Source organism: Centruroides vittatus, unplaced genomic scaffold (genome assembly GCF_030686945.1).
Source record: "Centruroides vittatus isolate TY-2023 unplaced genomic scaffold, ASM3068694v2 contig_754, whole genome shotgun sequence".
Taxonomy (NCBI): Eukaryota; Metazoa; Arthropoda; class Arachnida; order Scorpiones; family Buthidae; genus Centruroides; species Centruroides vittatus.
Window position 1 is genome coordinate 1,335,788 of NW_027122490.1, and position 17,249 is coordinate 1,353,036.

Below are 17,249 nucleotides of genomic sequence, written 5' to 3' on the forward strand. Positions count from 1 at the left end.
GTTACCAGTAACGTATCAATAAAGGGTTAAATATTTATTTAATTTTGACATTTAAAAGTGATATTATTGACTCCATAAGAATCTTTATAAGCAGCAGTATGTATGTTGGAGTCATTTGCCTGTGTAACAAACTGAAATCGGTGATAGTTGAAATTTAGTAAACGATTAGTGGAATTAATCGATGCGCAATTTCGAAATTAAAATGAATAATATTGTAGTTGTATAAAAGCACCGATTGAATTTGGGCAACCGTGGGACACTTTGTAGCATTGCTATACCTGTTTGTAAATTCACTAGTACATTAATAGTGTATTATTGTATATATTTGTTTCTTAACGTTGTTATAATGATACTCTTTACATCAAGTAACACTTTCAAATGCCAGAATTGATCGATTGTGAAATTGTTCAAATTTTATTAAATTTAAATTCATAGAAATAATGTGTTATATTTTGTTTAAAAAAACATAATAAAAGGTTATTTATAAAGATATATTTTATATTATTTATCGTTGAAAAATATATTAAATGTCATTAAATAATTTTTTTCTTAGAATAGCAATTTTTTAGAATAACGTTTTTTTTAATAAGAAAAATTAAAAAGGCGCCATTTTTGTTCTTGGCCATAGGCGTCCAAATTCCTAGTTACGGCTCTGCTTTGGATAATAAATTGAGTGTGCTTCACTTGTAGGTGATATGAATTCTTGTGTGTCCAACTGCACATCAGTGGAATTTGTCACAATAAAAGAACCCTTCACCCATGAAGCAGATTTCCTGGAAATGATAAAGTCAGTGTTTCCAAAATCCATAAAAACATCTGCAAAAGTTATCCTTGCATTGTGATCTTGAGGATAAAGCTCTTGATTACATTGTTACTTGTATGGATGATAAAAAAACTTGTGAGAATCATATATACAGAAATAAACCCAATTCCTGCTTCCAGAGCCACAAATCAAACAGAAGTAATTGGGTTTGCTGTGAATGTGGCTATGATGTCCATTACTATGTGATCTATCATCCAAGTTGTGGATCTCCCAGGTCTTTGTACATTATCAAAATCACATGGTATCCACACTGGAAGGGAGGGGGAGGGAAGGAGGGAGTTACAACAAGTTGGACAAAGTCAGACAAGGAGAGAGGAGGGTTGAGCATCAGTGGACATCTGTTTATTTCATTAAATTTTATACAGTTTATGCATTTTATTATATTTATTTCAAAATTTCTTGTATGTTTTGTTTCTACCTATGATATATATCATTCATAAAGTAATAAAGATTTTAAGGGGATTGCGTTTTGTTGGACATCTGAAGTGGGGAGGGGTTATGGAAAATTGGACAAACTGGGATAAGAGGAAGAGTAAAGATTTCAAGAGAAATGCAGACATAATTTATGCACAGCCCTTAGAGCAGTTGTTTGTTCATCTACAACAAATATTGCTCTAAGGGCTGTGCATAAATTATGTCTGCATTTTTACTAATCATGATGCAATGCATGGAATTGTGCCACAACATCCCTCGTGGTGTGACCCTGAAGATAAAGCTTATACCATCTCCAATTCTCTCTTTGTTAATCTTGTTTTGTCATACAATGACTGTACTGTACTCTGCTAGACCAACTTGAATACCTGTCTAGAATAACAATACTACTGCCTCAGAAAAAATTTAATTAATAAAAATCTATTTGCATAATTAATGTAAACTACAGATGTTTGTGATGTATGTCTTAATTAGTATTTATTTAAAACTGATATTATGGATTAAATCAACAATTTTTTAACCACTTTGCAACCATAAAATCTGAAAAACTGTCACAGAAGGGAGTTACATATGATAAAAGGTATGATCTGTGCTACATAATCAAATTACATTAAGAATAATTCAGTGATTACTAAAATTCAGCAAAGTAGTTTTGAATGAGCAATTATTTATTGTGACTAGGGATTGCAATTGCTGGATCCCTCATCCAGCAATCCAGCTGGATCCAACGCATTCTTCGGCCTGCTGGATCCGCAATACTCAATTAACTTTCTAAATAATGGCGCAAAAGTCTACGTTGTCGGCGTTTCCGCTTTGCTACATGCGCTATCGCTCGGCGGCGAGAGTGACATTGCTGTTCAATGCGGCACGTGCTACACCCCTCTCTACACCGCACTGTCCGCCCTTTTGCCTCTGCTGATCTAATTGCCAGTTGACTTTCCGCTCTCGCTAAATAAAGTGTCTTCTGACTAAATAAAATAAGTAACTCCTCTCCTAGTCCTGGTGCATAATTCTAATTTACGGTCAGTTGTGACGTCAATGAATCACGTGACGGAACGATTTATGATTATTTGATGACCCTGAAACCAACTAATGTAGAGGCAGAAAGGGCCTTCTCCGCAGCGGGATATATATACAGTTCATTAAGAAGTAGGTTGGGAGACAACACCATCAATACCATTTGTTTCTTGAAGATCCTACTTCCAGAAAAGTCAAAAAAATAACAGAAGTGATTGATTTAATTTTATTTAATCCTTTAAAATGCTTTATTCAAGACAAGACTAATATTTTATAACTTCTACTCTAATTCTATTAAGTTAGAGTTTTTAACTTTTATTCTATAAGTGGTTAGTGGGCTAGGTTAGGCAATTTTATTGTGAAAATTAGTGAGAAACTGAGACTACCTAATTAGTTAAATAGTTAATTAAATTAATGAGTATCAGTATCTTAGATATATAATGATATGAATGTATGTGATTCATGATTGTGATAATATTAACTAACTACTAGACTACTACTAATTACTTACTCACTACTTTACTAACACAAATAATTAAATTAGTTATAAATAACAACAAACTGATATGTAGAGCCTATATAAGAAAACTGGTAAGACTGATAGCCACTTAGCCACTAATTATCCGTCCTTACATTATTATAATATATTAATATAAATTAATTAGTAGAATTACCTTTGCTATTATTTAACTTAAAGATTACATTATAATTATAATCTAAGTAAACATTTAAAGTTAATTATCTCTATCTCAAGTGTTAAACCGAACCAAAGTTAAGTTTACTACCTAAATGTGTAAGAAGTTTTACTGATTTATAGTGACCAGTCTAAATAATAAAAGTTTCTTAAGTATTTTAAAAAATGTTTTATTTCTCTCTAAAAAAACCATAAATTACTGGATAGATAGATAGATAGATAGATAGATAGATAGATAACACTTTATTGCACCAAAAATACATCTGCACTGGATCCGCGCTGGATCCAGCTGGAATGATGTTGGTCCAGCAAAAATCCAGCTGGATTGAAAACACTGCTGGAATGCAATCCCTAATTGTGACATTGTCACAATGCTGGGCTGCAATTTTTAATCATATTTTAAATTTATTTAATTTAAAATATATGCTCTCCACCTCAAATTAGTACTGTAGTAAACCTCTGTACATCATACTTTTCCTGTTAGCAGTAGAGTCATGCTTGTCATCTATTAACTGCTTTCAGGAGAAAATTTTGAACTGAAATAACATGACTTCTGGTTTTCACTGGAAGTTCATATATAGTTAATTGGGGACTCCTACACCTAAGGTTTCCATATCTGGTCTTAAATTTCATCTATCTAATCCCATTCTTGAGATTAAGGAAAGACAGATGGATGAATGGATGACAGGGAAATTTATAGGTCTACAATTTTTTCAAATTGCAGCCAAACAAGAGACATTAAGATTACATAAAGTTATAACTCTGGCTGACCATAATCACCCACCTTTAAACGTATATAACAACATTCTGAAGCCCAATGTTGTTATATATATTGCCCAATTACTAACAGTGATCATTTCGCTTAAATTTACATTCTGAGCACCCAGACATAGCTCTACACATAAATATCATAGACACCACTAAGCAGTCATAGGCCCAAAAGTCACTTCATGACAGAAATGCCTATGACCTAGCTCAGGACTATGTTGATAAAACTGCATCAAATTACTCGCAGACTAAGGACTGTCTATTTGGAGAGACGGAGGTAAATGGTCACTATTCTAGATCAGGTTATAAACACTAAAAACTACAGAAAACACATTCTGAAGGATACACCATTCACAAATGATTCTTGCAGAAAATGCCACATTCTGCCAGAAAAAACACAACATATCACCTGTGGTTTAAAGGTCTTAGCACAGACTATTTATAATATGCATAATCAAATAGCAAATATAATATACCAAGAGTTTGCACACAAACACAGATTATTAAATGCCCAGGTACCATACTACAAATATACTCCAAAGGCAGTATTAGAAAATGACACACAAAATATACTATGATATACTATGACAGAGCAATAATCACAGACAAAACAATTCATCACAATAGACCTGACATCACTTTCACTGACAAATGCAGTAAGATCTGTTAAATAACAGATATCTCCATTCCAAACACTCATAACATGAAAAATGTTCACTCTAAAAATATCAACAAGTATACTCCACTCAAGTAATAAGACAGCTGTGGAGAATGGATAAGGTATTTATTGTACTGTACCTGTTGTTCAATTGTCTACTTGTATATTGTATAAGTTTCTAGATGATGACACATATACCAGTAACACAGAAACTTGATGTAACACTTGTTTGGGTAGCTATGTCTTGACTTTAGTTCAGTATAGCACTTGGCACCAGTATCAGCTGAGCACAACAATTGCAAATAATAATAATAATAATAAAACTGGAAGACACCTGGTATAGACAACATTCACAATTTCTGGTACAAAAAGTTTACATCACTGTACTAGAAACTAGCTAAACACCTAGCACACATCATCATCAATCCACAAGACATGCCAAAATTTCTTACCCAAGGCATCACCAACATGAAACCTAAAAATAATAATACCACAGATCCCATACAATACAGACCAATTACATGTTTTCCAACATACTGTAATACAGGATGTCAATAATTTGTAAACAAAATATACGAACATGTTTGTCATGGTGATATCATGTAAGGATCATGATTGATCGATTTGAACTGGTAACAAATGCCGCCAAGGAGAGTTTGTTGAAGAACACATTGGTTAGATTTTGAATTTTAGTGCATGCATCTCAAAGGAAAGATGGCTGGCGAAGGATCACGCCATGTAGTGAATCTAGAATAGATAGCTGCTGATTGATCAGCCAGCAGCTGTCGACGAATATATAAGATCAATGTCAAAGTGGACATCGACCTTGAGTTTCGATCAGAAGTTTGGATCTTCAAGTTGGATCATGAGTTTGGATCTGTCTCGCAGACTGTGTTTAACAGTAGCCAAAGAAAGTATTACTACTAGCCAACAGCTTGTCAGTGTCTTCTCTTGACAGACAAGTTCAGGAGATAAGAACTTTTTGAACTTTGCATAGTGTTATTGGCATACCAAAAAGTTGCCAATGTGAAACTGTTGTAAATTTTTCACTAGGTTGACGAACAGAACATTCTTATGGAGCAACAAAAAGTTTGCTGTAGAAATCACAGTTGGATTTAAAGAGCAGTTACTCATAAATTCAGTCATTCTACAGCAAGCACACAAACAACACAAAAACATACACATGGCATATATAGACTACAAAAAAGCATTTGACAGTGTTCCACACAGTTGGCTACTACATATCCTATACATATACAAAATACATCCATCACTCATTACATTCTTCCAAACACTATGCACACTGGAGAACAACACTACATCTCAAGGTTCATAACACTTCCATACAAACAAACTAAATATTAATTAGACACAGAATTTTTCAGGAGATTCATTGAGTCCTCTCTGGTTCTGCTTAGCCCTGAACCATTATCTAACATGTTAAACAACATGCAACATGATTACAATATCAGACATGAAAAAACAGCACAGTTTACATTGTTACATCTCATGTACATGGATGACATAAAACTTTATGCATCCACACAAAAACAACTTCAACAACTCCTACAAATCACACATTCATACTCCAAAGACATACAAATGGAGTTTGGCCTAGACAAATGCAAAAACACTTCACATAGAAAAAGGAGTCCCAAAAAACGAGATTTTACAGTTGGAAATGGAGATGTTATTGAATCCATAGAAGAGGGCAAGTTCTACAAGTATTTAGGATTCCAAGGCAAAGATTAATTAAAGAATACCAAAGTAGGTTAAATGCTATTCTCAGAACACTGTTAAATGCAAACATGCAGTTAAAGTAATAAACACACATGTCATCCCAGTACTCACTTATTCTTTTGGAGTTATACATTGGACTCACACAGATCTTGAGCAACTCCAAACAAAAACAAGAACAACACTTACTAATTATAAACAACTGTGGTGGGTAAAGCCCCCCCATGTAATTATGTATATATTATCATATTTTATAAGTTAACGGTTAGCATTGTTTCCACTAACCCTATCATTTATAATTTTTTACTCATTTTCTAAAATATTTTTCTCATGGCAAGTTTTGGGCGAGTGCGAGGTCACCCACCTCGTGTCAAAGGTGAGAAAGAGAATTTTTGGCATTCGAGGGAGGACTACGAGAGGAGGAACACGTGCAGAGAGGGAGAAAGTCACCGATAAAGAAAAGAACAAGAGAGAGATCCAGAGTTGTGTTCGAGGACTGGAGTGATCAAGAGATAAAGTAGTTTTTTTTTTTTTATTGGATGTTTCGTCCCACCGAAGGAGTTCCACGTGGTCAGGTTATGTCCTTTGTTAATCGTAATAGACTTTCTAACTCGCCAAACAAAGAAGAGGGGTTTTCTTATAACACAACTATCCTATACTTCCTTTTTTTTTTAATCTAACTAACATTAGTTTTAGTCTAATTTAAGTAGGTTTAATTAGTACTGTAACGCGATTAAAACTGATTGTGAGCCAACCGCTTTCGGGGCTTGAATGTTCAATCCGTACTACACACATTGTGGACAAAAGAAAAAATAATCAGCTTAGCCTTTGTAATTTACGTCGACAAATGAATAAAATTGTTATTACTATCGCTTATTTGTAATACGTGTGTATCCATAATATTATTCATATAACATGGTTTTCTTTAACCCGTCACACCACATAATTGGCGTCCGCGACAGGATACGAGTATCCTCGCACATATCAAATTTAAAAGTGTAATATAATTGATATTATTATTATAACTATTGTGTGTATTCGGACAATATGGAAGAACAAAGAACAATGGATGAACGACCCTCCAGCAGTCAGCAAGAAGCCCCGATTGTCTCTGGGTTTTTGGGAATGATTCCCTTCTTCTCTGCCGAGAGGGAGTCAATCAGCGTCGCCCAATTCTTCAACTGTTTTGAACAAGTCGCCAGTTTGGCAAAGTGGGACCAGATCACAAAACTTGTGACATTGAGAGCCAGACTGAAGGGTAGACCACTCGCATACCTTTTTGAAAGTGAGTCCTTCCATGGATCGGACTTTGAAAAAATAAAGGAGGACATAATTGAGCGCTTTTCCCCACAAATAAATATTACAAATGCCGCACTAGAAAGCTTCATTTGGATCGAACAGAGGAAAGGGGAACCGATCCGAAGTTACACTTTTAGACTGAAGACCGCAATGGAGACACTTGAAAAGAGTTCCCCCCTCTACAAAGACATAAAGGGGAACATGTTGAAAGACCAGTTTTTGCAAGGGCTAGCCCCCCACATTCAGAAGGATGTCATCCAAACTGATCCACAAACGTTGGGGGATGCCGTGGAGTTGGCTGAAAGGATAGCGAAGCAAAGAGAGAGATATTCGAAATGAAGCAAGGTTAACTCTTCGGGCATTGAGGAAGAGCCTGAAGAATGCAAAGTTAATAGTGTCAGTGGAGATAGAGGTGACCCTCATCAAGCAGAAATGAAACAAATGAGAGCAGACATCGAAAAACTGACAGCTACAATCGATGCTCTAAAAACTCAGATTGAGGCTAGTAACAGAGAGAGAAAGGCAGGACCTAGGTGTTATAGGTGTAACTCACTAGGCCATATAGCTAGAAACTGTAAATGGCAAAGAGATTTAAACTAGGAAACCCCAATGACGATGGCCAGGGTCAATGGGGTAAATACCAAGTAAAAATGGCTAACAGTTTAACACAAAGTCGTGGTGCACAGTGCACAGCGGAAATCAACAATCAAACCATGAATTTCCTCATCGACACAGGAGCTGAGCGGTCAGTAATAGATGAAGGATTGGTAAGCAGAATGAATGACACTGATGCACGAACCTACCACATTAACATCTTATTAAAGGGAATAAACAGTACGCCGACACTCTGCTCGACGGGAATTGAATTGACTATGGTTAACTCAGAAGGGAGGGAAGTGAACCATGATTTTATCGTTTACAGCATTGAACCCACGAGGGAATACCGTGGGGTATTGGGGATAGATTATTTTTCCAAAGATAGATCAATCATAAAGAAATTAGATGGAGTTGTACAAAACCACATGAGACATGCTCCCACCGTACAGACTATCGCCCTATCATGCAATGAAGTGGCAGATGACGGATTATTAGACAAAGTGGATCTCTCTGGTGTGCCTAGCCCATGGAAGGATGAAATAAGGAGCATAATTATAAAATACAGAGCATGCTTCTCGCTACACGTGAGTGACTTGAATGGGACTTCGAAATTCACTCACCGGTTTAAGATCACGGACAATAGACCTATACACACCCGTCAATATAGAATCCCTCACATCCTGCTACCAAAACTGAGACAAAAAATTGATGATTACAAGAAGGCTGACATAATTGAAAACAGCACCTCCCTCTGGAACTCCCCAATCCACCTGGTGCAGAAGGACGAGGAAGACATCCGATTAACTCTCGACCTACGGAAGGTCAACGAAGTCATAGTTGGCCAAGACTTCCCAATGGCCAGAGTGGATGATATTCTAACCCAGTTCCAAGGTAGTGTCATATTCTCTGTGTTAGATCTCAGCTCAGGATATTACCAAATTCCGATTGATGAGGAGTTGAGAGAGATATTCGCATTCACGACCCCCTCAGGCAAATACCAACTCTGCCATATGCCGCAAGGGGACAAGAACAGCGGGCGCTACTTCCAAAAGGTAATGAACACAATCTTGTTTGACATAATCGGAAATGGATGTTACGTCTTTCAGGACGACATCGTACTCTACTCGAAAGCGGAACAGGAACACCTCGAACTCTTAGACGACGTCATTCGCCGAATAAAAAAACACGAGCTAAAACTAAAACCCGAAAAGTGTCACCTGTTCATGAGGGAGATAAAATACCTCGGCCATCTAATTAATGCAGAAGGTATCTCACTGGACCCGAAGAATGTGGAAGCTATAAGGCAGATAAAGCCACCAACCAATGTGAGAGAAGTGAGGAGATTTATAGGGATGATAAACTATTATCGCCTGTTTATGAAGGGTCTGTCTGGGATAGTAAATAGAATAACAAACCTGACTAGGAAAGGTGTTAAGTTTATTTGGACCGATGAACATGAATCTGACTTTGAGAAAATAAAGGCCATAATTTCTGAGGCACCAACACTAGGTCATCCTGACTTTGATGCTGAGTTTCAGCTATATACAGATGCAAGTGACAACTGCATTGGTGCAACCTTACAACAAGAAGGTACCTTCGGACTTTCTTGTTGTAAGGAGGTAAGGCCAATTGGGTTCTACAGTCGGAGATTAAATGGAAGTGAGTTGAACTATTCAACAATAGAAAAAGAGTGTATGGCACTCGTCTTTGCACTGAGACACTTCCGCTACCTCATCCTCGGCAGGCCAATAAGGATCTTCTCTGACCACCGCCCATTAATGTTCTTGAAGAACATGCAAAACAACAATCGGCGCCTAATGAGGTGGGCCTTGGAGGTCTCAGAGTATGATTGCACAATCAGGACACGTTCGAGGAGCTGATAACGTCGTTGCTGACTACTTGTCAAGACCCGAGAGCAGAAGTGCAGACGTGGCAAGCAACGAGTGTGAGAACATACATAACATTATAGTGCTTTCTCAGGAAACGGACCTGCTCTTTGGGCCCATAAAACGCACAATACAAGGAAACAGGAAAGACTGCGACAACCCGCCTCTCTCTATTACCGACTTTGACATAATCGACGGCTCTCTCTTTTTCGTGGGAGGCAATGACAGTGACAGGTCCCGCTTTAGGGAGTGCGTAGGGGAGGATGCAATTGAAAAGGTCATTGGCCTTCACTACGATAGCCAGCTAGCAGGACATGGTGGAGTGTATAAAACTCACCAGCATGTGCAAAGGAGATACTATTTCAGGAAAATGTGGGACAGAGTTAAGGAGTATGTCAAGTCCTGTACTGTTTGCCAGAAATATAACAGGCATAAGGGGAAGGCGCCAGTGCAGGAATTTAATAAAATCTGTCGCCCAATGCAGGTGCTAGGGATGGATCTTATTGGCCCCTGCCTAAATCAGATCTTGGAAATAGGTACATCCTTGTGGTAATCGACCTCTTCTCGAGGTACGCAGAAGCCATCCCCATCCCACAACAAACATCCAAAATAATCGCAGAGGCCTTGTTCGACCATGTCATTTGCCGATTCGGTTGCCCGCAGACACTGATATCGAACAGAAGAGCAAATTTAACAAGCCAAGTTATGGAAGAACTATGCACCAACTTGAGAATAAGGAGGAAAGTCACAACATCGTATAGGCCCACATCAAATGGTGCAGTGGAGAGGGCCAATAAAACGATAGTAAGCATCATATCGAAGATATCAGATGGCGACAATCGAAACTGGGACAAGTACATACCCGCTGCAATGTTCGCCTATAGGAATAGTGTAAACTCCACGACACATGATACACCAAACTTCATCATGTATGGATTTGACCCAGCCTTTCTGCACGAAGTTAACATTGAAACACAATCGAGGGAAGGTGAGAGTATAGAATCATACCGCGAACAACTTGTGAAGAGAATGCGTATAGTATACGAATCTGCTAGGAGGGTTAGCAAGGAAAGAAAGCAAAAAGTGTGCGAATATTGGAATAAAAATAGGAACTTAAGGAAATTCGTAGTCAGTCAAAGAGTCTGGTTATTGAGGCCCCATAGCGACCCGAAGAGAAGAAAGTTCTCCCCAAAGTACATGGGCCCTTACCGCATACCGAAGTAGTTAATGATGTTAACGTCAGAATCAATGCAGGAAATAATAACAACGAACAAACCATCCACATAGACAGAATTAAACCTTACTTCAAACCACACCTTGATAGAAACCATAAAAGCCAGAGGAGAGCGAGCGGTATGCAAATGGACCACAGATTAACTACTATGGATGAGGAGGAGGGCGACGAATTTGATCCCCGCATCATCTCAACTACCAGAGGCAGTCGGGAATGCGATCAGAATTCGACAGGGTTGCAACACGAAGTAGGCAGAAGGCAACCGGAAAAGGATCAGCCGGGAGTGGTTCCTAAGCCGTATAACTTGAGAGGTCGGCGCATCAATTATCACCTGTTACACCATGGATACTAGTGGCTCGTCATTATATGTAATGTAACCAAAATACCTGTCGGTGGGGGATGATGTGGTGGGTAAAGCCCCCCATGTAATTATGTATATATTATCATATTTTATAAGTTAACGGTTAGCATTGTTTCCACTAACCCTATCGTTTATAATTTTTTACTCATTTTCTAAAATATTCTTCTCATGGCAAGTTTTGGGCGAGTGCGAGGTCACCCACCTCGTGTCAAAGGTGAGAAAGAGGATTTTCGGCATTCGAGGGAGGACTACGAGAGGAGGAACACGTGCAGAGAGGGAGAAAGTCACCGATAAAGAAAAGAACAAGAGAGGGAGATCCAGAGTTGTGTTCGAGGACTGGAGTGATCAAGAGATAAAGTAGTTTTTTTTTTTTATTGGATGTTTCGTCCCACCGAAGGAGTTCCACTTGGTCAGGTTATGTCCTTTGTTAATCATAATAGACTTTCTAACTCGCCAAACAAAGAAGAGGGGTTTTCTTATAACACAACTATCCTATACTTCCTTTTTTTTTTAATCTAACTAACATTAGTTTTAGTCTAATTTAAGTAGGTTTAATTAGTACTGTAACGCGATTAAAACAGATTGTGAGCCAACCGCTTTCGGGGCTTGAATGTTCAATCCGTACTACACACATTGTGGACAAAAGAAAAAATAATCGGCTTAGCCTTTGTAATTTACGTCGACAAATGAATAAAATTGTTATTACTATCGCTTATTTGTAATACGTGTGTATCCGTAATATTATTCATATAACATGGTTTTCTTTAACTCATCACACCACACAACATCATCCTAAATCTGCCATAGAAAGGTTAACCCTTCCATGTAAAGATGGCAGACGTGGCCTGATTGAAATAGTTAACCTTCACTACAAACAAATACAGTCACTGTGAGAGTTTTTCTACAAAAAGCAAGAAATATCACAGTTACATAAAGCAGTAATTCTAGCAGACTCAAATAACACACCACTAAATTTACACTCATAACATATGGACACGACACAACATATAAAAAGCATAGATACCGTTAAGCATTTGTGGGCTCAAAAAGCACTCCATAGCAGGCATTTCTATGACCTGGCCCAGGATTTTGTTGACAAAACTGCATCAAACAACTGGTTAGCTCAGGGATGCCTCTTTGGGGAGACAGAAGGATTCATGATTGCCATACAGGATCAGGTCATAAATACTAAAAACTACAGAAAACACATACTCAAAGACACAACAGTCACAAATGACATGCAGAAAATGTCACATCATGCCAGAAACTATACAACTCATTACTTCCGGTTGCAAGCTCCTGGCACAGACAGATTATTTACATAGACATAATCAAGTAGCAAATATAATACATCAAGAGCTTGCAAAGAAACACAAATTAGTAGACATCCACGAACCATACTACAAATACATTCCACAGACAGTATTGGAAAACAACATGCACAAAATGTACTATGACAGAGCCATAATCATAGATAAAATAATTTATCACAACAGACCAGACATCACACTCATTGACAAACACAATAAAATCACATACATTATACACAAATCTATTCCAAACACACACAATATACAAAACACATGCACTGAAAAAATCAGCAAGTACACAGAACTAACCCAGGAAATAAGGCATCTGTAGAAAATGGATAGGGTGCTTATTGTACCTGCCATCCTCTCCTCTATAGGTGTCATACCACACACACTACACAAAAGCCTGGGCACATTACAATTAAATAGAAACACATACATCACACACTACAGAAGGCCACTATATTGAATGTGTCATTTTGTTAGGAAATTCCTGAATACAGACACACACTGACACTATTTAATTTTTGTTTTTATTTTGGTTGCTATGCCTTGTCTCCATTCCAGCATAGTACACAACAACCAGTGACAACCAAGTATAACCCACTATACTCAACATAATAATTTTAACAATATCAATGGTTTCTGTAATTTTCAAATTATTTTAAGTTTTAGTTAATTTATAAAATTAGATTTCAATTTCTTACGTTTTTCCATCACTTTCAATTGGTTTTATTATTTCTTCAATGTCTCTTATGTTATTCATAAAGGTTTTCATAAAATCCTTTTTTTCACTTGATGGAATCTTAGAGCCTAAATATTCTTGAACTGTCCTATTATCAGAGGGCATCCTTGATTGTTTCTTTTTAGTATTCGTAATGATTGAGCTGCAATTAAAAATTGCAATTATTATTGTCTGTAAGTTGATAAAAGTAAATTTTTACAAATTAATTTTAAAAAGTACACAAACTAGTAATGTATTTCTCAATTAACTTTTAATAAATTTTTATTAATGTATTTATGTTCAAAATGCTCTCTTCAAACCAATTACAAATAGTAGTACATCTATCATAAATCTTATGACAATACTATAACAAGTCTATATTAAACAGTGCAACTATCTGATTTCTTCCTAGTTAAGAAAGAAGTCAGATAGGCTAAATGGGCTAAGTTAATAATTAGATACAAAGTAATTTGTCTAGATGTAGGTAGTTAAGCTTGTAATAATTTTAACAATTATAATAAATAATTTTTAATTTAGAATTCCTAGAAAAAACACAAAACAGCAATTAGTATCAATTAATTTCATACACCAAGCAATTTTATATCAAATCCAACAGTTATCCTTCTTCAAGGAGAGGCTTTCTGAAAGAAAGCCTCTCCTTGAAGAGGCTTTCTTTCAGAAAGGTAAATCAAAAAGGTAAATCAAGGAGAGGCTTTCTTTCAGAAAGCCTCTCCTTGATTTACCTTTTTGCAATTGTCTCTTTACACCTACTAGTATAACAATGTTACATGTACAGTATTTCTTTTATATATATGTTTTAGTAGTCCTGTGTTTTACATATTTCCTACTGTGAGAAATTCTAGTTCTGATAATTATGTAATCATAAGAAAATAAAGGATTTCCACTTTCTTTTTGACTTGTCCCAATGTTACTTTTAAAAATAAAAATATTCCTTTACTTCCAGAAGTGGATGTCATTTGATTTATGGCATCCTAAACAAAAAATTGTAAATGGTAAGCTAAACCTAAGTTTTCGTTTTTTCTGACTTGGAACATGAAGTAGTCAGCCTTAACTGAAGAAAATCTCCAAATAAACATAACTAAACAAAAATAAATTAAAACAAAATGAAGTGGGTTTTCTAACACACACTATTATCTTTTATTTTTTTTTAAAGAGATTAGATTTCTGGAGTAATCTCTCATTAAACTTTTTAGGTTTAAGTTCTTTTGGCTTTACTCCCTACTAGTACAAACTACAATTTATCTATTTATGAAAACATGTAGTCAAATGCGTAAATATATTTAGTCATAATTATTAGTTGTAGATACTTCTAGAACTTTCCTTGTCTTTCTCTTTTGCTCAATGGTTTAGTGCCTAAAAGGCAGTGGCGTGCTGTGACATTTGAGGTTAGGAAGCTGTGTTTCTGTAAGAAGCCGACTTCCAGGGCAATCAGTTAATTGCGTGTCAGTGATGATCTAGGGTTCATTTGTGTTCGTTTGTTTGATAAGCCTGTAAAAATCGTAGACTTCTCTAAATGTATTTTTAATAGATTATCTGACGTACTTAATAAATAAACAAGTTCAATATAATTACCTCTGTTATTAGATTCAATAGATTCCCTATGCCCTCTAAATGCCAATTCTTGCTTTGATAAAAAACATATATTGTATCTAAATTAATAGATGTTATATCTATTAGCCATAACTATCTCGTTATAATTTTCAATATTTATTTTATAACTAAGCAGACCCAGCCACACATTGCTGTTGGCTCAAAATGTATCTATTATAAATGTATAACACTTTCCCTACAGGGGAATTTCGAAAAATCCCTTCTTAGTGTACATTCTCTTGACATACCCTATTAAAATGCAATCAAAAATGCAAAAAACCACATTTAAAATAGTATAATAGAAGCCAAGTTCTTCACAGTAAGCCTTAATCCTATCCTCTCCACCAGTGGAAGGAATTTCGACATGTATATTATATAAAAACACGTGTGTATTCGAATGCAACGTTGTGTCAAAATTCAAAGAAATCGGTAGGAACAAATGAATATTACATTTTTACTTATATAGATAGATAGATGATGATCTGCTTTAGTTCATCCAAATAGTGCCTCATAGAAAAGCAAACTTAGGTTGTCATACTCGCAGAGTTAGTGCCATCTGTTGGACATAAAAGCCTTAATCCTGTCCATCTTCTCCCCGGGGGAATTTCGACATCTATATTATATAAAAACACACCCGTATTCGAATGCAACGTTGTGTGAAAATTTCAAAGAATCAGTGAAGAACTTTTGGAGATTAACTATTAGGAACAAACAAACATTACATTTTTATTTATATAGATTATTTACTAATGTTAAATTCTATTCTGCTTTAATTTCCAAATTAATTCAATTTTACGAAAGAATCAATGTGACATTTACGATTTTCATGTCTTTTGCCAGCTTTACTCAAATTATTTAAATCGTCAAAGCCATTCTTATTCCACACATTAATTTCATTTGAAAATAGTAGGCAAGGCCAACAAAACAATTTTTGCATTTTTATGCATCCACAAAGTCGTTTTGTCTTCATAAATTTTATCGTGAAAATGTTGAACAAATTTTTTTGTTGAAGTATTTATATTTAATTTAGGCATTAGTTAGGCTTTCTCTTTTAATAATGTTTTATTTTTCATTATATGGTCTTGAGCCAAAACTTTTTTTTAAATAAATTTTCAATATCACAATTACATTCTGAATCACTAGCCATGATATAAGGGCTAAAATTAAAAATAAAATTATAAAAACTTACTTGTATGGTGGATATACAAACCTGGTACAAAATATTCTTCAATTGTATGAATATACTTTTAAAGAAAATTATAATTAAATATAGCTTTGTAAAGAAACATACATAAAAATAACATAAAATCTTTACTTTTTAAACCTTAAAACAATCCACTTAGTCAAATAGCTCCGTACGAGTGGCTAATGGATAGAATCGGAGATGATCCTGGTAGGTATGGGTGCGTGCATGCACGCGAACGGCCAAATCCCAAGGCCGATACTGATCAATGTCAAATGCCTCTTTTGTCGCATCACTAGTATACCTCAAAGGACACAACAGGGTGGTTGTAAATTTTAAATGTTTCTCATCAATAGATTGTCCATCATTTGTTTTCTAACTAATTCATTTTAGGACCAAGTGTCCACAGAAATTTCCAAAATTTAGTCACTCTCATTGAACTGTAAAAATTTCTGTCTTTATTACATCTAATATTACAAAGAAATCAGTCCCCACCGTACTTGGAAGTACGGTGGGCTAGAGATTGTGTGGCTAAATGCCATTTGTGTAATATATAGTTATATTTTATTTTAACTTAGAATATATTTTTCCTTCTCTTTCCTATTCATATTATCTTTACTTCCTGGAACCCTTCCCTGACCAGTGCTTAACGGCTTAACAATAGGTGACCCCATTATGGACAATAGGACTGTACGCAGCCCTCAGGGGTAGAACTAAGACAAAGGAGTCACTTTTGAGTCAGAGCTGAAGGAGGAAAGACGAGAAAGAGAGAGCTCCCGAATACGTCTTCGAGACCACGTGGGTGAAGACAAAGAGAACTTTATGTGTAGTGAAAGTGTTGACTGTTTTTTTTCGTCATTAAGAAGAGATTCGTCATATACACCGTTATATGTACCGTTATGTGCACCTCATCGC

General features: G+C 36.0%; 1 protein-coding gene across 1 annotated transcript in view; it reads right to left on the reverse strand.

The window, feature by feature from the left end:
• LOC136981413 (uncharacterized) overlaps window positions 1-17,249 on the reverse strand; it is a 101,971-nt gene that overhangs the window by 47,074 nt on the left and 37,648 nt on the right. Inside the window, exon 3 of the mRNA XM_067277731.1 lies at window positions 13,524-13,703. Coding sequence (XP_067133832.1) covers window positions 13,524-13,703 — 180 coding nt within the window. The remainder of the gene's footprint in view (window positions 1-13,523; window positions 13,704-17,249) is intronic.